At 40.8% G+C, this 23,952-nt stretch overlaps 1 protein-coding gene across 1 annotated transcript; it reads right to left on the bottom strand.

Moving 5' to 3' along the window:
• Positions 1-5,586: 5,586 nt before the first annotated feature.
• LOC142401422 (beta-2 adrenergic receptor-like) lies at positions 5,587-15,474 on the bottom strand. The gene is made up of 4 exons (XM_075486834.1): positions 15,280-15,474; positions 11,618-11,759; positions 11,242-11,533; positions 5,587-9,048 (listed from the first exon to the last, which is right to left on the bottom strand). The coding sequence occupies exons 2-4, from the start codon at positions 11,754-11,756 to the stop codon at positions 8,016-8,018; spliced, it is 1,464 nt and encodes a 487-aa protein (XP_075342949.1). The 5' UTR covers positions 11,757-11,759; positions 15,280-15,474; the 3' UTR covers positions 5,587-8,015.
• Positions 15,475-23,952: the final 8,478 nt, after the last annotated feature.

The raw sequence follows: 23,952 nt of genomic DNA, 5'->3' as shown, positions 1-23,952 counted from the left end.
CTGAGTCGCGCACACCAGTTGCGCAACAGTTTGAACGGCAATTCAAACACGATGTTGATGACCTCTTCAGTGCTGATTTGAAGTGAATGAAGAACGAACCTTGTGTTGGAAATGAGGGAGGGAGCAGTGCTTGCCAAATATGATGTAGACTGACATCTGGACGATCAGGAATATTTAACTCCCTGTTCTTCCCTGAACCTGTGCCATGGGCACATACACACACCTCCATTTATGGTCAACAAGTTCAATTATGCCCTCGCAGAGAATGGCTGAGGATTTTGGAAATATATCCATACACTGACACACACTCACATGCACCCTGTTGCCAGGACTGGAGTATCAGCTGATGCAACACATGTGTTGGCAGCATATGTGTTCGATCAGTGGGCTGCAGACCAGTCAGTACCTACACTCTCACGCACATGCACATGCACATGCACATGCACATGCACATGCACATGCAACTATCTTTTTTTCTCTTCAACAGTGTACTCTGCCTTTTCAGACTCTGAAGTGAACTCAGTTCCTGATGGAAACTACAGTCATTGCAGCTGACACAGGTTGATGTTAAAATGACTGTGATGAGCAAAAGGGAATGGTGGCTGAATGAAAGAGTGAGTTATCTGAGAAACTCACAAGATGTTTTCCTTCTTGCAGGCTTGTCTCTTTGCATGTGTTATTTTTTTTTACTTTCATACTTGTGCTTTCAGAAATATACAGTTTGACATTATAGAATGAAAAAAATCCCAACTAACTGAATACGTTTTAATGACTTTGACAAGACATTGCTGAACTCTTTCCTCACTGAGCTTGAACTAGCTGCATGGAGTCATCTACTCACCTCAGTAACATTTGGATTTGTCATGTAAATCTATACAGACATTATAGGTACACCCTGCGCTGATGACTGTGTGACTCACAACTCTAAGAATACCATCGTGTTCCAAATGTCATCTGCAAGTTAAGCGCAGCGCCTCTTAGTTTGTTGGTTGAGCTTAAAGTTATGCAGACATCCTAGCTGCTGTTTTGAGGATTTGAAGGTCTGTGTGTGTACCATAGACTGTATTGTATGGTTTGTGCAGTAGATGACAACTGCACGTCTTCACAGCTTACCTTAAAACACACTCAAAAGGCAACAAACCTGCTGCTGAAGCAGCGGGGGGAAGACACGTGTAGCAGGGCATATGTGTTTCTCAATCACTACTCTCTGAGTTATGTGCAATCAATTGTTCATCCATTAGCAAGAAACTGAGATACTGGACAACAAAGATGTTGAGCATGCAATAGTCCCGTTGGCATCAGTAAAATGCAGGGCTTTTCATTGTGGGATATAGTGCACCTACAGGGAGGGATTTTAGACACAGGGAACATTTACAGCCTATCTTGTCCATCTGAGACACTGTAGTTCCCTGCATCCCATACTGTAGGAGTTTGCAGAATATGAAAAATTTTGAAAATTTGCTCATTCAGCAAGTCCTTAAACAGCCAGTATGTTTAAAAGAAATACGTGGACTAATGTCATCTGTGTAAGAAAACTTGGGGTGTGGGATTAACCTACTTCCATCCAGGAAACCTGTGTTTGTGTTGGATGATAATTCATTCACTTGTATGAGAGGTGCTTTTCTTAGGAACAGGAACAGGTAATGGCCCAAGTCCAAACATATCTTTTAAGGACATTAACATCATATTAGACAGCCCTGTTTTACCAGGATACCAATTTTACTGGTGCTCAATAACATGACTATCAGAGGTAGGTTTGATTTAAAAGATAAATATGAGCTGTGAAGATGCTGTCCTTCATGAGCAAACAGTCCATCTTATTCTAAACTAAGGAAGAACACGATTGTATTTTCAGGTCTGTGCTTGAACTGAAGCACCAGAAATTGTTTATGCAAAGCAAAGCTGTTTTTTATCAAGTTTAGTTGAGTGTTATCGGGTCATCTCACTCCTGGCAAGAAAGGGAAGCTATCTTTATCAGAAAGAAAGTCCCTGCCTGTACGAGGCAAAGTTTTTGTTTTGCACACATCATGGAATAATTCATTTAGCATGTTTGCACTGTATAAGAACAACAAAACGACAACAGAAATGTATGATTCATAACGAAAGAAAATTTAGTTTATAAAAAAAGTACTGGGACTCAGGACAAAGGTCTTAGTCACTTGGTTATTGTATGCTACCACCGAATAATGTTTGAACAGGAATGAGAGGCCTTATCTATAGGCTAAAACTACAAGAACTCAGAATAGTGTTGAGGTGTGTGTTGATATAACTTTTCACATCTCAGGTTCACTTCTTTGCCAATTTTAAAAAGCATCTCCAACAGGCCTGATAAAGTGCACGTGATTGGCTCTGAATTACACAATGCCCTTTTACATGCATGGTGAAGGCAAGCTATCTATCAACGGAAATATATTGCACTTGATCAGCTAAAGCAGCATCAATCATGTATTTAATGAGATACAACCTAATTTCTCTAACAAACAACACAATCAGTTCGGCGTTTGGTGAGAAAGTGGCAATTAGTTAAAAGAAGAAAAAGCTAAGTCTAAAATTAAATGAATCCACCCTAAACCAATATAGTATTATCATTTAACAGCTTTTAGTTTCTTCTTGTTGGAGTCATCTGTACAGAATGTGTGCTCTCACTTCAGCCATCTTAACATTAGAAACCTAAAAGGAAAGACAAAAAATCCAAAACATATCAAATATATCAAGCTAAGCAGAAAACATTTCTAGCTAGCAACAATGTTAGTTAGCTAGCCCGTGAGTTTAACATGAAATATGCAGTAATAATGCAGTGTTTTGCACTGTTAAAACAATTTTTTTTACCATGTCAGTGTGGTTCACAAACACCACCCAGTGGCTGGGACTAATAATGCATAATTTTTACTGCCTTCCACTCTTTCATTTTATTGCAACAGGTTTGTGTCGAGTAACTCTCAAGATACTTTCAGCCTAACAAAAAAAGAAAAAGAAACGTAATACAGAATCTGTAGGCTACTCGCCTAAGCCACATGTGCCCTCTCATACATGGATATTGTACAGGTAACCACACATAAATTCATGTGAGATAGAGGAATTAATGAGGGAACATGTCATATTTAAATATTCTATATTCAGTATAAATGAAACTCCACAGCTGTGTCAGTTGTCACGAGTCCAAACTTTACTTTATCTTTGGCCTGTGCGTTTCTTTTTATCTACGTCCTACGTGTGACTGAGACGTGCAAAACTAACATCCCCTTTGAAAAACATTGGTATTTGTGTGTTGCAACTACAGATACTGTTCAGGTTGTTGACATTTTAAGGGAGGCATTAACAGAACCCGGGTGTTGTAAAGCCTTTTTTCTCACACTGCACCCTTAGACAGACAGCAAAGTACAACTTTTCAGCTTCATGACATGCTCACAGCAACGGGAGGTGTTTGCACATGTGTGACACCAGCAGAAAGACAGGCACATAGGCAGCCTATTTGCATGCTTCTGCAGTCTTTCCACCTTTTTGGCAGGAGGTGCTAGGTCGGCAGCAGCTCCTGCAGCAACTATAAACTCTGTGATCATAAGATACACTTGGCAAAACCTTCTCTCTCTTTAACGCACACTCCTCCAGGACATTGTGTATCTGTGAAATGTGTGCTCTCCATATTCTGCATACCCTGTCTGTTCTGATGTGTTGCACGTGTGTTTTTGCATTTTACATGGCGCAGTTTGTTATGTGTGAGCATGTGTGCATATGTACTGTATTTGCATGCACTTTATGGAGTGTGAACGCATACTTAACAGGGACAGCCTTTACTTTTGAGGAGTATGTAGAGTGCATACAGTTCAGTGTTTATCTATAGGACATACATTAGGTTGTGTACTGTGTGCAAAGCCGTGAAGAGCCCCCCATTGGGACTCTTCTGATCCACACGGATCAACTGCAATTGTCCGTCAAAAGGTGTGTGTGCACGTACGTGAAGTATGCTTGTTTTTTTTGTTTGGAGTGTAATAATGCATTTAAGTGCTAGAGTGTTTGTGTGTAACTGTCTAACTGATCACAGAGGAAGTGTGATTGTCCACTGTTTGTTCCATAATTCCAGTTAAAACCTCTTAATAGGATAAAAACAGACACACCCGGAGAAGCGTTTGACTGACAAATGAGAGCACATACGAAAGGTGACGCACCATTTAAATCATGATGTTTTAACTCATGTCTCCTTTATTAGGAGGAGAATCTGCAACACCATTAACAATTCATTAACAGACAGATGGAAAGAAAAGGTGTAGAAAAACATCACCTGTTAATATCTACCTGTTCAAATCTGTCATGTCATTCTTGAAAAACTCCAAGAATTTAATTGAAAATTAATTTAATTAGGTGAAAGCCAAACGAAATCTACTGAATAAGCGTCCTATGTGTTCCTTTATAAAGTCAAGTCTTGTACCTTAAAATGTTTTATTATCTATGGACTTAACTTTGCTCTCATCTTGTACTTTAATTGACCACAGACTGTTGTCACAGGTACCACAGACGTAATACTTTCAACCAGTATTTTAAGTGTGAGTGTTTTGTCATGAGTAAACAAAATCCCAACCCATGACGCTTCTTACATATTGTAATACTGAAAATAAATATCATAAAAAACACAAGGACATAGGGAAAGCAGTATAAAGATATGCGTGTAACGGATATTCTGCCTAACATACCCGGGAACGTCTTCCTTGGAAACGGATCACACACAGACGTTCTCATATACACTGCACCTACATGTCTTAGTGCAAAGCTGTGTGTATGGGTGTGTACTGCGGCAGCGCGTCTGATTGTATTTCCTATCCAGCAGCTGATACTGTAGCTGCTGTGACTGCCTGCACCTGTCACTGTGCATCATGCCTCTCAGACACACACACACACATTCACAGACCACAGATCCACGCTCACGCTAACGTGCAAGCTCAGTCTTAATGAATAATTTGGATGGCTGAACAGGCACAAAAAGCTACTGTCTCATGGGCTTTAAAAAGGTTAGAGGTGCGGTGCAACATGAATCACATTTCCTGCTCTCAGGTTTTCCAGATTTTTCCCAGACTTGGTTTAATTTTTCTGCTTGGCCAACAATATGTCAGATATTTTTTTCCCTTCTATTTTTTTTTGCACATTTGGCAACTTGACAAATTGCCGTATGCTGCCCATTATGGATCTCTGCTGACTGCCAATGCTAAGATGAAAGTTAGCTCTGCAGGAGCTGGCATTGTAAAAGGAAAGTAGTGCATTAGCTCGCTGCGTCTGTACGGTCACTGCAAAGACTTCTGTCCTGTGACATCAAAACACTTCGATTTACAGCCCATTGGAAAGTGCCGGAATAAAAAATAAAATGAAAACAATGCATCTTGTCTCTTAAAAATAAAAACTACATGTTTTAGAGATAATAGACCGCTGATTTCACCCTGATATGTCTGCGTCCTCTCTCTGTCCGACGGCTTCTCTCCTGCACTCACACACTGACGCACGGACATACACACACATACACACACACACTCGCACCGAGCAGCTGAGCAGCTGAGCACAAACAACTTTAAACAACACGATTTTAAACTTTGTTCTTTTACTTACAGCTTATGAAAAATATTTACAGTGATGAGATGTCATTTATCTGACTCTGACAGAGGTAGAAATAAAATCATTTCTTCTTGAGATCTTCTCAAACTAACTTTCAAATCCTTTTTTTCTCAGAACCACAACTCCTAAGATAGATCTAAAAGATTAATTTCCTTTGCGCGTATATATCTTTTACTGTGGCACAGTAGGTTCAGTCAATCGTTAGAAAGTACATATTAGTATTCCTACTTTTATCCAGAGTAGCAGTTTTCATATTGAACAAATCTGAAATTTGGCAAAAACTGCCAGTCTGGTGAAAATAGACAGCAAAACAACAATAATAATCCAAGTCTACACAAGAGTAAGTTACAGGAATTCATGGCATGTTTCAAGCTTTAAATTGCACAAATACATAAATCACAATAATCCCATTCACATGTTCAGACTTGTTTCCATATTATTTTACAGAAGGAGAGCTTCAATTCCACTTTCAGATGTCGTTTTCTTAAAAATGAAATGACAGACACATAAAAGCAAAAAATAAAACTAAAAATCCAATTCATCTAAAGCTGATGTTGAAAATAAACTGCATGGCCAACTGTTATTTGTATTTGAATTCAAGTTTCAGCTCAGAAAAATATATATGAACAGACTTTGCACATATCTACACAAAGCAGTCAGTTTACATATTTTAAGAATGTGTAAGATGATTGCTTTGCTTTAACAGTGAGTGCAACAGACAATACTATGTAAACAGCAGACGCAACTGCATGGAAATGATCTCCCAAGTTCTGTCCGACAGATCGCAGTGTTTATAGAGTTAGAGCAGACGGCAGAAACGGAGCGTGTGGCGATGTGTGTGGAGGCAGAAACTAAGTGATGAAAGAAAGAGAATACGCTGAAAGAAAGAACATGTCTGATAGTCACAAGTTTGGATCTCCAATGTTTATCTTAGACACAAATATACACCAGTAAATGGTTTTACGGTATATCAGAGCAGAAGTAAAACCAGGCAATCTTATCAGAACTTATCAGAGTCTCAAATAAGATCTCCTGTTTCTAAAAGGAACTGCAGCCTCAGGGCAAACAAAGTGCAGTCTATCTTTTTAAATCTTTGTTTCGTGGGCATTTTGTCTGGAAATGGTTCGCTAATGACCACATAGTATGAAATGTCTTCATTGGCCCTGAAACTTGATTTATTTTCTGCAATATGAGTGACAAACTCCAACTAAAAACACACAACGTTAATGCCAAGTTTGAGCATTTTCTTGTTAATCCATAAGACATTTCTTTATTTAACCTGCACTGCTTTAATCGGCCCTTCCAACTGTCTTGAAGTGGGCTGGTCACATTTTGAAAATGTTGTGAGATTTGTTTTTCAAGAAAAGATTAGATTCACAATGTTTAACAGATCCAATCAGTCCTCATTCACGTGCTACCAAAGATGCTAACAGAATTTGTGGCAACCAAATTATTGTGAGGAAGGTTTCCGGAACACTTGAAGACAAGTTTTTGGCCGCTTTTAGAAAATGAAGAAGAACATATACCGATGATAAAATCTAATCAGTCAGGACCTGAATGCACAGTGGTTACAACACGCTTGCTCCTCCGAACATAAAATTATTTCTATTAAACAACGTTCTGCTAAACATGTGAACGTTTGGGACAGAAACAGAACACCAGCTGCAACATTAGTGCATAATGGCACTTTAACTCAGTGTGAGGAAGGAAACCAGCGACACTCACAACATTTCTAAGATGAAGATCTTTGGAATGAATAAGCAGGCTAGCTTTTAGCTCCAGCTGTCTTTGAAAGCTTTTTACTTGCATTGTGTGCTGTTTACTTCCAACTGTATTTCTATGGTGATAGCATTTTGGTGAATAATGTGTGGAATCACTTCGTTGGTGCACTTTTAAGATTTCTGACACTGCTTTGCACACTTTTGCTGTGCTTGTGTTCAGTGCACCAGTGAGTTGCTGAATGTAGATGCACAATGACTTTCCTCTTAAAGGTAAAAGTCAGTCTCCTTTTAAAATTTGATACAGCTGAATATGACCTGCTAACATAGCTGTCTTTACAATCCCATTTTATTTGAAAAGCTGTTAATCTAATCCAGATTAGGGTGGTAACATTCTTCTCTACTGCAGTCCATCCATGTTACATACAGACTGTAAAAGGATGTTTTCTTTTTTTGTGAGTCTAGGCTAGCCTTTGGGATTTAGGAGAATTGCAAAGAAAAAGCTCCAGCAGCAAAGAGGAACACTGATCACAAGTAAAAAAAACACATTGACACTGTCACAATATTACCAAACAACACAGCCTCATAAAAGAGGTTGTTTCAGTCGCAAACAGCTCAGATACAGTGAGCTTCAACAAACTGGGGTATGACATGCTGACAGACATGCTTTCACAATGGGAAGACCGATATCCACACTGGTCAAGCAGTCGATGCAAGGTTTTCCTTACAGCTCCAACTAGCAGAACTGCCGGCCTGCCAGTTGGTTAAGGTACCTGGAGCAACATCCAAAACCTGCACAGAGCAAGAATTTGGTCGAGCTGCAGTCAGCGAGCTCTCCACGCTGCCCTTCCACCCTGATGTCACCTGAGTGTCCAGCTCTTGAACACCATCCAGGTCTGAGTGCCCATTCTGCCTGTGCGGGGGCTTGGAGTAACGATCCCTCTTGCTGCACCCTCCCCACACTCGCCACCCACCCCAGCTCCGTCCCTTACCCCTCAGATGAAGAATTTCCTGGAAGGCATGCCTGAAGTCGGGGCTGCGGCAGTAGATGAGTGGGTTGAAGGCTGAATTGGAATATCCCAGCCAATTGAAGAGTCCAAACGCCACCTTAATGTCACCAACACTAGGGAAAGTTATGATGATATTAAGGATGAAGAAAGGTAGCCAACACAATGTGAAAGTTCCCATGATGATCCCCAGAGTTTTCACAGCTTTTTGCTCCTTAAGACAGAACTTAAGACGCTTTGCGGCACAATGCCTTCCTTCCACTTTTTCTGTCCTCACTGTGTTATCTTCCCCTTTCTCTTCTTTATCCGTGTCTATGTCTCCTGGCTGCTGCATGTTTAGTCTGTCCTCTCCTGCTGGTTCTTCCACGGCAGTCCCCGCCCTGAGTTTTTTCAATGAATCGCTATCATCAGGATAAGTTAGCTGTGCAGAGTAATGCAGATTGTAGAAGTGCCTCTCTCTCCTTCTGATCTTCTCCAGCTGTTTCTGAGCCTCCTGGAAAACACGGCTGTACAAAAAGATCATCACCACTAGTGGCAGGTAGAACGACACTATTGAGGAAGACACAGCGTATGCTGCGTTGGTGTTGAATTCACAGCAGTTCTCGTTGGCCAGGCATTCGCGGGCTTCGGGGCAGTCCGACACCCACAGCTTCAGATAGATGGGCAGGAAGGAGATGAGGGAGGCCACTGCCCAAACGCCAAGCACCACTGCAAAGGCCCGACCCCTGGGCAGCAGCAGGAGACAAGACAGGTCACACAAGGGAAGGTTCATGTTAGCTGGCCAAAATTATAACAACCCAGGGGCCAATAAACATTTTACTTTGATAGAATCCACTGCATGTAATATCAGTTTTTAAGTTGCCATTGTGTGTCTCTGTCCAGCGATATGCACGGGCCTCTCAACAGGCTGCCAGCCTGCTGACACAGCCACAGACTTTCATTCAGGAGCTTGTTTCTACAGAGAATTGCTGTTTTTCAACTTTTTCCACCTTCAACACCACATCTCGTGGAAGGCCTGTTTCTTTTCCGGTGTTGTTCGTGCACATTGTTACTGTAAGTTGATTCAGGCAACAAGATGACTTTATCATGGTTTTGAAAAAAAATAAATCATTGCATGACATGACATCCAGGCTTAAAACCCCTGCAGTTTCTCTACAAAAGCTGAAATAGAATATTATATATTCTAGAATATTGTCTTATATTTCAATATTATCATAGAATATCTTATATTATAATATTTCAATGATAGAACATGTTAAAGGCAGGGTTAGGTGTTGGGCAGGCAGAGGTAACATGTAGCCATAGTTTCTGGAACTGTTAAATGATGATGCTATTCTGCTGTTAAAAAACTCCCAGAAAGCCTCAGATCAGCTGAAACACTCAGTGTATTTAAGTCCAGGTGGAAGACACACCTATTTTCAGCTGCATTTGAATAAAGCTCCAAATCTGAAGCTTGAGTTTCAAAACTTAATCACACTTTAACTACTGATTTTATCTATTGTTCTTCTTTTGTTCTTTTTTGTTTAAAATTTAAATCGTGCTTTTTATATTTCTACTGTTTTATTGTATCTGTAAAGCACTTTGAATCACCTTGTTGTTGAGTTGTGCTATACAAATAAACTTGCCTTGCCTTACCTTGTTATCGGGCTGATAAAGAAAATCTGTGTAATAAGAAACTATTTTCTCTTAAAGTAAATTCTGATGTTCACGGTTTTTCCATGATCGGTCTCACACGACACAGAGTAAACACCAGTATACAGTATGCTACACTTGTGAGTGTACACATTATGTTCTCTTTAATGACACTTGTTCTGGAGTATTGAATTTGAGCAAAGCTGTTGTGGAATGGTGGGCGGAGCCTTATCAGGCCACTGGACCTGACCAATCAGAGTTTACTGGGCTTTTCAAGATTTTACAAGAAACGACAAATATGCAAACAGCGCTCCTCAAGCCATTTCATGAAATATTTAAAAGTGCAGCACAGATTTAACGTTGTACACAGATCATTGATTTCAAAACGAAGAATCAGCACAATGTTGCCATTTTATGATATATTGCATTGCTCACCCATGTCAAAGCCGGATGCCTCCAGTACAATTCAATCAGTCTGTGGAACATTTTGACAGATTTTGGTGTGTGCAGCAAACAGCCTCGGGCTTCCATCCTCAAGCAAAGTTAAGAACAACCTGGGCTGCAGTAGTCTGGTGAGCTCACTTCTTTGTAACTCTACACCACCAGATTCTTTTCATTTTTAAACTTGTGTTCACCCCCAACTGACACCGACTCCAGTGACTTTGCACAGTGCCCTGCAGAGCCATAAGTGCCATTATAGAACTGTTAACAAATCTATTGAAAAATTCCCTGAAACAAGCAAACAGATTTTGATGAGCACCAGCAGTGCAGTCTCCTTTTTAAAATGAGGCGGAAAAACTAATTCTTTCTAAAATGCCTAACAACATTCAAAGGAATATAAACTGATGCTAATTCAGAGGCATTAAAGAGCCACCTCTGCAGGAAGAAGAACATATCCATGCTGAGTTAAAAGGGCTAATCATTACCATGGCACTGCTTAACCCATTAGGACCTGATGCCACATGTGTGTGCACTTGCATCCATGAGTAGAAAGGGCCTTGGGCCTTTATGGGTTAATAGGTTCACATTTTCCAGCAGGTTGCACCTCTGGCCACACCCCAAATTGGGATGTCACAGCAGGCTTTGGTTTGACAGTAGACTGAAAACACCTGATGTGACATCACCGGTTGGCATGCGGGTTGATGTGCAACATGCTGGAACATCTGAAAATACAGAGGAACAACTTCAAGCTGTATTAATGTGGCCATGCAGGACTGAAACTTTAAAAGGTTATTTGACTTGAAGAATATTTGTACAAATATTCGCTTTGAAGTACTGTTTTATACCTGGTGAGGAGTGTTGGGTAGCGGAGAGGCAACGTAATGGCAAGGTACCGGTCCAGCGCAATCACACACAGTGTTTCGATACTGGCTGTCACGCACAGCACATCAGTTGCTGTCCAGAAGTTACACACAAAGTTTCCAAACTTCCACATTCCCAGCAGGATATTACTGGCGCCAAAGGGAACCACAACCACGCCCATGATGAGGTCAGCAACAGCCAGTGAGGCAATGAAGAGGTTGGTGACGGTTTGGAGCCGCTGGAACCGCAGGATGGCTGTGATCACCATCACATTACCTGGACAGAAGAAATTCATGCTGCACTGAAAGTGGAAAGTCAATCAGTTCAGATTTTCTAACTTTCAGCAGCTTCGTTACGTACCAAAAACTATGGCCAGAACCAGAACAGCCATGGCAACTCCAAGCAGCACGAGTTCTGCATCACTATACACTGAGGATGAGCCCAGGGGGAGGGTGCCGTTCAGTGATTGGTTAGCCAGTACTGACACGCTGCTCGTCATGATCTAATGTCCAAATAAGAGAGCAATACAGTCATAATCGATGAAGAAAATCACAAACTTTAAGACTCATCTGACACATCATATTTTGAAAAGGTGCAGCTCATTAAAGGTGGGGTATGAGATGTTTTCTGGAGCATTTTTTATCATATTGTCTGAAAACCTATATTTTAGTCCATTGTAGAGGGTGTAGCAAGAGGAAATGTCTGACCAATAGAAGTAATAATGAGAGTTACTTCTATTGGATTCTGACACACCAATCAACCGTCAGCCCCCCCCCCCCCCCCCCCCCCCCCCTGCGCGTTCACAGACTCGTGACACGTTCATGTGCAAAGTTGTGTATTTTCAAAAATATAGCTTGCAGGAACCGTTTTTCCAAGATCTCATACCCCACCTTTAAGCCATTTTTTTTCATTTATTCTTATCTTGTAATGCATTTTTTACCAATGATGGTATTTACAGTTTTCAGCTTCTGCTGGGAGCTTACGCAGACTCTGATGAGCCTACGTGCTGAGTCTGATTTGTACTTTAGTCCCTCTGTTTTGCAAATGAAATGATATTGAACTAAAACTGTAAAAAATGTACATTTCAAGAACAGAAATGTGAATGTATTCAGAAGCCGAGGTATTCTTACTGTTGACACAGTGTTAACAAGCAAATTATTGCATGTTGCATCTTATTATTTTTTTATATAAAATGTCCTATGAAGCCATCTTTAAAAAAAAAGTCCAGTGCACGTAAAGGGTTCCGCCACTTTTGACCAAAATGGTACTTAAAGTGGTACACATTTTCATTGGAAACAACTAGTTAGTTGTAAAATGTTTAAATGATAGATCTCATGGTGAATTTTTTATTTGTATCATAACTGTTCTTAAATTTAACGGCACTTATTTGCCTTAATGTAGAACGATGGGAGGACTAAAACTGGCAATGCCCTTTGTTTCCCACACTTGCTCACAAACTAATGACATATTTCAAGCTTTATAGTGACAGTGATATAGGGAAGTGCTTGTGGTTGTTAAGGCAGCTCCTACAAGTGTGCTGAAGGTACCACTCCCCGATATCATACTGGATGTTCCCTGTAGTGGGACCCCGACAAGACATAAATTCTCTCTGGAATGCTGAAACAGGCTCCATCCAAACCAAAAGCCTTATCTCCTGAAAAGGATACTGTCCACTGGACCATATAGGTCTGTACCACTACCTTATGGAACTGAACATATGTGGTCGTTCACACAGGAAGTGAAATGTGCCTTGGTGTTATCATGAGTTCATCAGGTTCAACTGTGTGCATGTCTATGCATTTTTCTCTCCCCTTGTGATAACCTTTGTCCACTAGCAGCATTCTCTCCTGATGTGGTGTCATGTAATAGTATGTTTTTCATTTCCCACGTGTCTCTCCTTCACTGTACTGTATTCTTTTTAGTTTTGTACGCTTTGCTTTTTTCCTCTTGTGTAAATACTCCACTGAAGTGTGCAGCAAGGGCACAGGCTGATGCGGGGGAAGAACTACAGAGAGCTACAGCATTGTGAAATGCTACAGTTATGGGAGCCAATGCATGGTGCAGTGTTAAAGAGCAGTGCTGCAGCGTAGCAGCGAGAACACGCAGCTTAATAAAATGGACCCTCATTGCTGTGGTTGGACGCACTTTATGTGGCAAGGAGCAAAATTCTGTGCACACATGTGAGAGTATGGCAGCATAGAGTGGCTTTAATGGCAGCAGCCCATAAACAGCAACATTTGATGCCATATAAAACGATGCATTAATCATCCTGTTTGAATGAAATAAGACATTCACTTTTATTTACACGGAAGGGTGGCTGAACACAGCTGCCTTTTCACAGAGTTGGCCTAACTGACTGCAGACGCATGCTCATCCATGTTTGCAATTCTGACTGTCTGTATCAACAGTCAGGGGATGGTTCATCCTGCTAAGTCAGCAAAGGTTTAAGATAAGTGAGTCATCGGGAGGTAGATACTTATTTCTGGAGCTGTTCTGAATGCTTACTTCACATGTTTTACAGTATTTCTGTTTGCGGTGCTTTTAAAGGAAGCCACATGTAAGGTTTATGTTTTTAATGCACATCTAGAAGCTGCTTAGTTAATTGGATCATCTGTGTGATTACATGTTTGCATGTAAATTGGCTTCATTCCAATAAAATCAAAACACAATTTTAATGGAAGCTCTAAAAAGGCGCATTGATTCACGAGTGTTTACCAAAGTCTCCAGTGGTCAATGAGCAAATTGTTGGATTTTGGGATGCCTTTCAAACCACAAGTTTGTTGCTTCGTGGCAATCATCTCGTAAGTGGAATAAATTGCTGTCCTGAACAGACAAAGCCTCAGTGCCATTACACTGTTGTCACAAGGCCTCAGATATTTATCACGAGTGTCAGTGTTGTCAGTCATTTAGTCTGGAGCTCTTAACAGCACCTCTGCGGGAGAATTTGTCATCGCCTGGAAAATGTCCCCAATTAACATTTTCATTTTGAGAATATCCTACTACAAATCAATCTTTCACTGCCTATGCTCAGGAGGCCATTTCAGGTGTAATGCATGTGGTACTGCATGGAGTGGCCCTGATGGATTGTTATGCACTGCACACAAAATCAACCTAAGCGTGAAATTGATTTCATCTTCAGTATTCACATTTCTGCAGTGGCCAGTGTTCATCGGGTCATAAAGTGTGAGTCTGACCCTCTTTACTCTGACGACCCTTGTACTGTTTCGAGGTTTTGTGACTCTTCACTGCCCCCCACTACCCAGATCAATAACAATCTCGGCAGTTACCCACATTAACACAGACTCTGCCTGAGCTGTTTGACATGCTCTCTGAGGACCATTATCAAACACAAATTATTTACAGAGACATAAAAATTCCAAAATTAAGCAAAGGTGTCTCAGTGATGGCAATTACAACTGCGCCATGCACTTAGCCCACGACAGTGCACACAACTGTGCGTGCACATGGACAGGCACATGATTTGTGGAAAATACATAAGTAAACAACAGCCCGGTTGTGCCGTGCTTAACGGAATAAACAGATGACAGCAGAGCAAAGGGTGCTCTGATGACAAGACGTAAAACATTCTGCCATCCGGATAACATAAACCATGCACGACAGAGGCAAAAGTAAGTTGGACTTCTCTGAAAACATTTGACCTGCCGGCAAAAATAGGTTTAGTCTGGGCTGTCTTTGGTTTGACAGATGTATGAATTATATTAAGATGTTAAACGTGTGTATGATTTAAAGACTTTCAGCTGTTCAATGTACAACGAATTCATCAAATTGGTCAAAGCCTCTGTGAGGTCTCTGTTATCTCAATAAAATAATGGCCGGCATGAAATGATTTGTAATTGAATCAAAATATTCTAATTCCTTTTATTCTACAAAGATATTGCTCTAAGGAACCCTTAAAACAGCCAGGATGTTTATACATGGAGGTTTTTCTGTTTGTGTGACTGCACCCAGTGTGTGAGTGAAGCGTGTGTCTGTAAAGCCGAGCAAAAGGCTCGTTTTCTTACCTCCAGGCTTTGTTTTCAGCTTCAGTCCAGTGACTTCATATTCCAGATACGACTAAGTCCACAACATCATTAAAATTAAAATTCTTTTCAGCTTTCCTACACTTGTTGCTGAGGCGTAAACTTCTGTTTTTTTGTGGGACACATGCTCTAGCTCACGTTTCCTCTTTGTTCTGAGTCATGTATGAACACACTCTTTCAGCCCTCAACCGCACTTTGAAGCAGCTGAGCCTGTCACCCTTTTTATAAGCGAGCCCTGGTGACATCACAGCAGGACAGTAGCCTATCAGAGAACGGGGGTCGGCTTTTAGTGGAGATCATATGTCTGCAGTAAAGTGACAGCTGAACAGCACCTTGGGCCCTTGGGCTTTTGGAAACTATAATTTTTTTACCCTATTTTTCAGCGCCAGCCCAGACCACAGTCACATGTAGCAGCTGCAAAACAAAACCACAAACTTCTAGTTCTGGCTGCTGGGTGGTTGTACTTCTGCAGCCTAACACGCTCTGTTACTCTTTATTTCTGTGTTCTGCTGTCTCAGGTCTGCTCCTTGTTTTAAACGATGATTAAAGATTCAAGAGAATTACTTTATATGGGTTTTATATAAGGGTTGTAGTTTATATAAAAGCAAACTCAAAGAGAAGCATCTACTTTTTAACCAAGTTTAACTTTTAATTAGCTTACATTAGCTGACAATCTAGTTTAAACCCCACCTCTGTTTTTCACATTCTGCAGCATTCATCAACGTATTTATACTCATGTCAAACTGTAGTTTAAAGCCAGAGTAAAGCATAAGCAAATATGCATGATTAGTTTGACACATCACAGAAAATGTGCTATCAAACACTCAGCCAAACAAAGATGATCAAAACAATCGACAGGTAAAAAAATGATTTCAAAATGAGCAGTTCAAGAAAATGAAACACTGGGAGCATGTCTGCTGAGGATGCTGATGGACTGATCTAAGACCAGCTTAAAAACAAGTTATCTGTGAAATCTCACACAGGCGCATAGAGAACATACAAAACCACGATCTGAATGAGGAACCTTCATGCTGTAAGATGATGCTAACCACACCACTGTGGTGATGTCAACACTGTTAAACTGTGCAGTACACATACCATGTGCATGCCTGTCCTGCTCAGATGCACCCAATGTCTTGGCCCATGTGCACGCCAGCAGCAGAGGTAGAGTTAATCCAGCTATGCTAAAGTGTGGCAGTGGAGCATCCGTCAATAGGGAAAGTTTGTAAAACTGCCAGATGAAAAAAAAAGGTAGGTGTTGGCATTTATTCCCAGCTGCTCTACACAAAATCAATCCACTAAGCGTCCACTGACTGTAATATCTCCTTTAACTTCGATTTCCTGTGTGATGGCTCCACAGAAAAGGAATCTATGGTGTGTTATTCACCAACGGTGTGCATCCGTCTAGTAAGTGCATGCTCATTCAGTCAGTAACAACCATGGTACGAGACTGTTGACTTAACTGCTGTTAATTGTAAAATTGGGCGTCTCAAAACTGAGCTAAAAACACAGAAAATGTGATTGGGGGATCACTCGACATGTAGACTCTAGTGGGCCTAAGCGCTCTGCACATACTCCACGCTCCCATCTTTTTGTAAAAGAAGGAATGTGTAAGTTTGTATTAATACAGCTACAATTTAAACATAGGTGCTCCAATAAAACCCTGATTTACAGCCTCAGCATCATTAGACAAAGCCCATAGACAGGCAACTGCTCCACTTGCATATACAATGATGTCCCACAGAGAAAGCGAGAAAGTGCAAAATGCTCTGAGCGTTTTCTCACACAGTCCACAGCACTGCGGCGTTGCACATGCTCGATTCAGCAGGGTGCGTGCATACTGGGACAAGGACGACGGTCCAGTTAAGATCACAGTTGAACTGTAAGCGTAAGCGCACCTCAGTAGTGCATGTGGGTAGGGTCAGCTTTTAGTTGCCTACTTCCTGCATCACAACAAGTCCTCAAATCTAAATGATCCACACCATCCACAGACACCTGGAGCTTCCCAACACCTCTGCCAGGCTCCTGTTTGCAGACTTCTCCTCCGCCTTCAACACCCTGCAGAACTTTAACCTAAGCAGTCAGCTCATACTCTGGATCCTGGACTTTCTCACCAACAGAACCCAGCAAGAAGTCAGGCTTAACAACAACCTCTCCGATCTCCTCACCACCTCCACGGGCTCCCCTCAAGGCTGCGTGCTTTCTCCGCTCCTCTTCATTCTGTACACTGAGGGGTGCAGATCATGTCACCCCAGCTGGTGCATTTTGCTGACCACTGCCATCAGAGGATGCACCTACTCAGGAAACTGAACTCCTTTTCTGTCAGTAAGAACATCTTTACATTTTACTACACATTCATTGAAAGTGTTTTAGTTTTCTCCTTATGCTGCTGGTACCACTCCATCACCCTACAGGACAGGAACCGCCTGCACAACATTGTGAAGGTGTGTTCTAAGATTATTGGACCTCATGCCCGCCACCTGAGCACTGTGCACGAGCAGCAGGCAAGTGGCCTGGCTGGTCGTATTCTCAGTGACTCAACACGTGCTCTATTCCCAGCCTCTGAGCGGCTGCCATGCTTGCAGGTTCCGCTGTCCGACTTCCAAGACCCAGAGAAGGAGAGCGACCTCTATTCTCAGTTCCATTCTCCTGAACTCAAAAGGGTCACAATAATTTAAGATGTGGAAATATTACAACAATGTGCAATATCATTATATCATGTGCAATTACCATTCAGCTGCTCACCCCACCCATCTTGTGTATTTTTGTACATATTTATTTAAATACATTTTTTTTCTTTATTCATTTTATTAAACGTGCTCTTAAATGTATGCGTCGCTCTTTGCCCTCCTAATTGCCCCTCGTGGATAAATAAAGTTTTTTTTGATTCGGATACCCTAAAATAAGACCCTTAAATGTGTCCTTTAAGGAACTGCCCCTACCTGTCTTGTTCAGAGTCTCAGAACTAAAGAAATACTACACAGAGAGGCAGAATGTCCCAAGGGGGAAAGATGGGAAGAGGTCAACCAGTCCACAAAAAAATGTGGCTTTCTAAATTAAAAGTTCAATTCTTTGTAAGTTTAGGTATGTTTCATATCGATAAAGCTACATTTGCAAAGCAATTAAAACTTTTCTTCTGAGATTTAATGGAGTAAAGATATAAAGAATCAAACATTGAAATAAGCAGAAGTATTTAAAAGTACAGATTTTGGTTAAATGTATTTTGTTACTTATTTCTCACATCATTACTCTGAATATGCATGCAAAAACTTTACGTGGACCACTTAGATCCACAGAGCAAGTAACAATCCAATACAGACATTGAAAGACCCCACCTAGCACAGAATGGAGCAGGCTCAGTTACCAGGTAAAGTGGTGCTTTGTCAGTGAACACAGTGTTCTGTCCGCTTTGTGCTGATGATAACCTCAAAAATAGCCTCCCACACACATGACACAAAAGCTGCAGATACATTTCTGATGAAAGCCGGATGCCACCGGTTCAGCAGCAAATAAGTAACCCAACACAACAAGAAATGTGTTTTTAGTCCACATAAAAGAGGTGATAGCTGTCAGAGGACATAAGCTACACTTCTACAGGACAAAGCCTCCCATCCATCTGATGATGTGTGTGTTGACGCCAGCTCGGTCATGCTTTCTACTTGAGCTGCTCAGACGAAACAGGAGACTCACAAACCTCAGAAAGAAATTCTCATCCTCTCTTTTCTATCCTACTCTCTCCTTTATTCAACACTTTCCTCTGAATTACGCCTTTTAAGGCATGTTTGTCACTTAGACGCGTGTAACAAATTGATAAGTGACATTCTGTACACTGCAGTTCATTTCTGCACTGCCTCTGTAATCTAATGCTTTGGTCTCACAGCTGATGTTCAGGTTGCATTTTTGTGGCAGGGAGAAGACGCATGCAGGCTGCTGCCATCCAGCTGACGCGCCCACACGGAGTTCATCTGAGGGGTTTCACACTTGCAGAGGAAACCAGAGGTGGTGCAACAAAGAATGTGGCTCCAACTCTGCTGTGTGTGTCTGTTATGTTTGTCTTGTTCACATGATGATATTTTCTCTTGGGAAAAGAGACACAGGGCATTGAGTATGGCCATATCATCCTGTCTAACACATTCCTCTTAGTGCCTCTTCCTGTCTGTGACCTATCCCTTCCTCTATCTCTCCATATCCGCCACCCATTGTCCCACCTTCCAATCCTGGGGTATTCAGCTTTTACTATCAAAGACCTACTGCCTTAAATGCCAAGCACAAACAGTCATAAGTCTGTGGTAAGAATATAAATGCTTTGCACGCAAGCATTTTGCTGATGACGCATCGCACTGTTACCATTCATTCCCAACCAATCCTCCAAAGTGTGGGAACATCTCAAACAGAGACCACAGAGAGTGCAAGAGAAACAGTCCTCTGCACTCTTTGTAAAAAAGAAATGCCCTACAGCAGCAACACTGCTACTGCTATGCATGGACATCCTTGGGCTCATATCTCAAAACAGGACAGCAGAATAAGTACTCATTGTGCTGAATTATGTCCAGTTGCTGAATGGTTTCAGTGCCTACAAGTCATCGTTTAGTGATGATCTATTGTGTCTGAAACAAACACAGTGTTAACGGATGTAAGACTGACAAGGTAAGCAAAGAACAAACCGAAAGTATGACAAAGCTGTTACTTTCAGTTATGTTTGCAAGCTATAGGCAGAATTATGGGAATTAATTGTCTTTTGTGTCAATTAAGCACACCCATTTCACAGTGGCACACTTTTGCCATTAAAGCCCAAACTGTCCAATTGTGTGAACGTTCAGTCCACACTGATGGAAAATAATGTACAGAGAGAGTTAGTTAACAGGCTTTTTATAGAAATAAAGAGTCTAACCAATTCACAGAAACTTTGGGTCCCCGTTGGCGGAGGGTTAATTCCCCTACCTTCAGATCTCAAGAGGTGCACAAGTACCCACTATTTGTCATCCAAATATGTCAGTGTGATTATGAACAGTTGATAGTTTAAAAATCAGCTTCTCTTTCATTTGCGACCCTTTTTTATCTTGTTATTGGTGTTTTTGATAGATGTTAGGCCCTTAGTGAGTAGAGATATATCTTGTACGGTGGCGTGTTTCTATCAAACGTCGTTTGTAACGTAGACAGCCGTTATAAAACTGTGCTGTATATAAATGAAATCACTTATTTGATGATGCACAGTGTTCTTAATACATTTGCCAATCTGATTAACATCATGGAGGATTAAAAGCAAACATGGTTGACTTTGCTATAGTCAGGTTGTGAGATGAATGTTATATGTGGTCAAATAAGCAGTTAGCTAATGTTAGCTGCTCAGGAATGATATAAGTTAACCCTCAGAAGATCCTAAGGTCATTTTTGATTGATTAAGTTTTTCATTTGCAAGCCATTTTGGTTGAATAATGAATTAATATGGCTGCAATTTGCCAGAGGATATTCATTTAAAAAACAAAAATTGGAATCGTTGTCTCAGTTCCTTCAATTAGCCGAAAATGGCTGAGCTACGCAAAAAGTGACGCTTTTTTCCTAATGCCAAAAAAGTGTCCCACTGAAAATCATTAAAAACGCCATTTTTGTTCCCATATTTATCTTAACATCAACTATTGCATCAATTTATGTGAAGATTCAATTATACATTTTCTATATTTGTCCACCAGATGGACGCTTATTTTTACCATTCAAAGCCAAATTTCACACCTTTTACTGTTTTCTACATGAAAATCAAAATGATAATCAAATACTCATTGAAATGCTGTATTTCTTAATGTATTTTATGAAAAACATTTGAGTGCTTTGGGTTTTCTTTTTATTTATAAAAACAATGGAGATATATAAGCACACTGGCCTTTAAAGGACTAAAATACCAAAATGAAATGTATATTTTGTATTTTTTCTGCAGTTTTTGGGAAGCTGACATTTTTTTGGCATTAAAGACAAACTCTATAAGTTAAAGGACCTGATAAAGCCTGGTTTAATCGCATTTGGACCAGCGTGAGCAGCAAAATCTCCACATATCACGCGACCATGCAACTATATAACTATATTCACTGAGAGCCTTAAAGGGACACTATGTAATTTCTTCCCCCATCTAGTGGTGCAATTTTATTTTGCAAAGTTGAATGAATGTGCTCTCTAGCGCCTGCAACTTCTTGAACTACGGCAAGCGGAATGTGTCAAGATTCAAGAAGCTATAGCTTCAGACTCAAGGTCCATACAAACAAAAAGAAATCAAGACACACAGTACAAAGGATTATATAACACACATACAACAACACTATGAATACAGATGACAGATAACATGTCAGATAACATAACATCTCCTTTGGTGTGCAAGCAATGCAATTAGTCATATTCCGGGAGTTACCGGAAGTGACGTTGACGCAGCGTTAGCATTAGCCTGTGTTAGCAATAGGAGCATTAGCAGCGGTAATTAAACTCCCGGTAAACTTACAAACTTTCTAATGCCTCGTTTTGTGAGCTAAGAGCCTATGTGTACTACGGCAAAAGTTTGGTAACAATCAATGCATTATTAGTGGGATCATTTACGAGATAAAATCTATTTAGCATTTTTTTTTTAAAACTTTATTAGTAAATCAACAAAATAACAGTTTACAAATGTGAGCATAACGCCAAAAAGAAGATATCCAGGGGGAGCATAGGAATAATAATAAAAAGAAGAAGATGATGCACTTACAAAAAGAAAGCTAATGAACACAAAGACATATGTGCCAAGGAATAAAATCTATTTAGCATTAGCGGCTGTAATAAGCCATTTGGCGGAAATGACGTCACAATGACGTCATTTCTGCTTGTAGGCCTGGTGGGGAAATCGCGATTCGAAGTGCTTTATGTCCCTCTCGGCACCTCGTCTTTTTCATAGAGCGGAAGGACATGGCAGCCTCCATAGAGCTTACCTGCTCTATGTAGATACAGACAAGTTATTCTTCACTCAGGAGGATAAGTGAGATTTTTGACAGAGATCATTTTACACCAATGAGAACTAACTTATGAATGAATATGTTGATTTGAGCTAATAAATGACTTAATTTATTACATAGTGTCCCTTTAAGATTTTTGAAAACACAGGCAACAAGTTAAAGCCAGGTTGCAAAGAAAAGACTCATCTTCAAACTCCTTACTCCTCCTGTTACTACTCCTCGAGGCACACCGCCCTGCATGGTTTCCATGTTTTCCTGCTCCAGCATGCCTGATTCAAATTAACGGGTTGTCCTCAGCCTTCTGCAGAGCTTAAAGACCTGACCCATTCATTTGAATGCCAGAGGCTACTGCTCCCATCTGCACTCGAAAGGCCTCCAGGTGGTACACTCTGGAGTTTTGTCTATCCAACTCCTACCAACGACTATTTGTTTTCCACCAACACACTTCAGCATTACTCCGTTTTTTCTTTTTTTGTAAGCATCTGTTTTTGCTGCTGCTTTACCGTTCAACTCTTTTTTTATTTAACGCACAAGAAAATATGATGTTGAAAGACAAATACATTTTTTTTTAATCTATTCAATTCAGCCGCTGAAACAACAGCTCTCTGAGTTCTATTTGATTCGATCGTTTATGACAAAGCAACTCGTGTGCTAGTTTAGTTTGATCACCAGAAGAGGAAGGTAAAGTGACACTAAAATTGTATTCTCCTAAGATTTAAAATGTCCGAGAGAGAACCGAATGCTTCTTAGGAGCTTGAATAAGAGCAATTGGACTTCTTCTTGGTTCTTGAAGATGTTTCACCTCTCATTCGTCTTCAGTTCCAAACTAGTTGGGGGGGAGTATTAGAGGGGCCGCTCACACTTGGCAGGTCGTCATGGTCACACAAGGTCACTGGGCCACCTGAGCAGTCCGTGGGTCGTTTAAGTCATTCTCACCAGTGAGTTGTTTATCTGTCTGAAAAAGCCTGTTCTGGTCACAGGATCCGAGATGCGAATGTTTGTTAAACCGCCTTCAGGAACATCTTAAAAACAGAGGGGAAATCCAGCTGCCCTTATTTAAGCTCCTAAGGTTACCGTGACCTGGATGACTGAGAATCTATGCTTGTGTCTATAGACTGTTTTCCCCATGCGGTAGGATATAACACAGCTTTGACTGTGGTTGAAATTGTGCCGATAAACAGTATCCGCTGCCCCACATTCACAAATAAGATCGTGTCACCAACATTTAGAGAGCCGGTAGAATCCTCTGCAAAGCCACATTTATATGATATGCAGAACATTTGACAACTCAAAAGAAATGCATGTGCAGCACAGAGTAGCAGCTGTACTGACCAGTGAAACATGTTCCCAGCCTCAGCAGGGATTTTAAAGCAACCTCTTTGCTCTTCAAAGAGACGCCCGTTCTGTACAGTATATCCTGTGCATAATGCGTACTGTTTCCTGCTGCCACATCCTACAACAACTGGTCTGTATTTCTACCTCGTTTCTCCCACACTAAGATTTCAGAATAGGTGCATTAACCAGTGTTATAATATGAGAAGGATTCAGGATTCAAAAAGGCTTTTAATAATTGTTAGTAAGCTTTTTCATGTTTAATTTAAATACTTGTTTTATTTTCAACAACAGGAGATGCACATCTTTTACCAAACTGAATGTTTTGGTATGTATAGCTGCAATAAGTACA

Source organism: Odontesthes bonariensis, chromosome 16 (assembly GCF_027942865.1).
Source record: "Odontesthes bonariensis isolate fOdoBon6 chromosome 16, fOdoBon6.hap1, whole genome shotgun sequence".
NCBI lineage: Eukaryota > Metazoa > Chordata > Actinopteri > Atheriniformes > Atherinopsidae > Odontesthes > Odontesthes bonariensis.
Note: the sequence above shows the minus strand (reverse complement) of the source record. Positions and strands in the feature narration are given on the sequence as shown.

Coding starts and splice junctions, on each gene's coding strand:
- LOC142401422 (XM_075486834.1), bottom strand. CDS start 11,756: ATGACGAGCAGCGTGTCAGTACTGGCTAACCAATCACTGAACGGCACC. Junction 11,534..11,617: donor GGTTCTGGCCATAGTTTTTG/GTACGTAACGAA, acceptor TCTTCTGTCCAG/GTAATGTGATGGTGATCACA. Junction 9,049..11,241: donor TACCCAACACTCCTCACCAG/GTATAAAACAGT, acceptor GCTGCTGCCCAG/GGGTCGGGCCTTTGCAGTGG.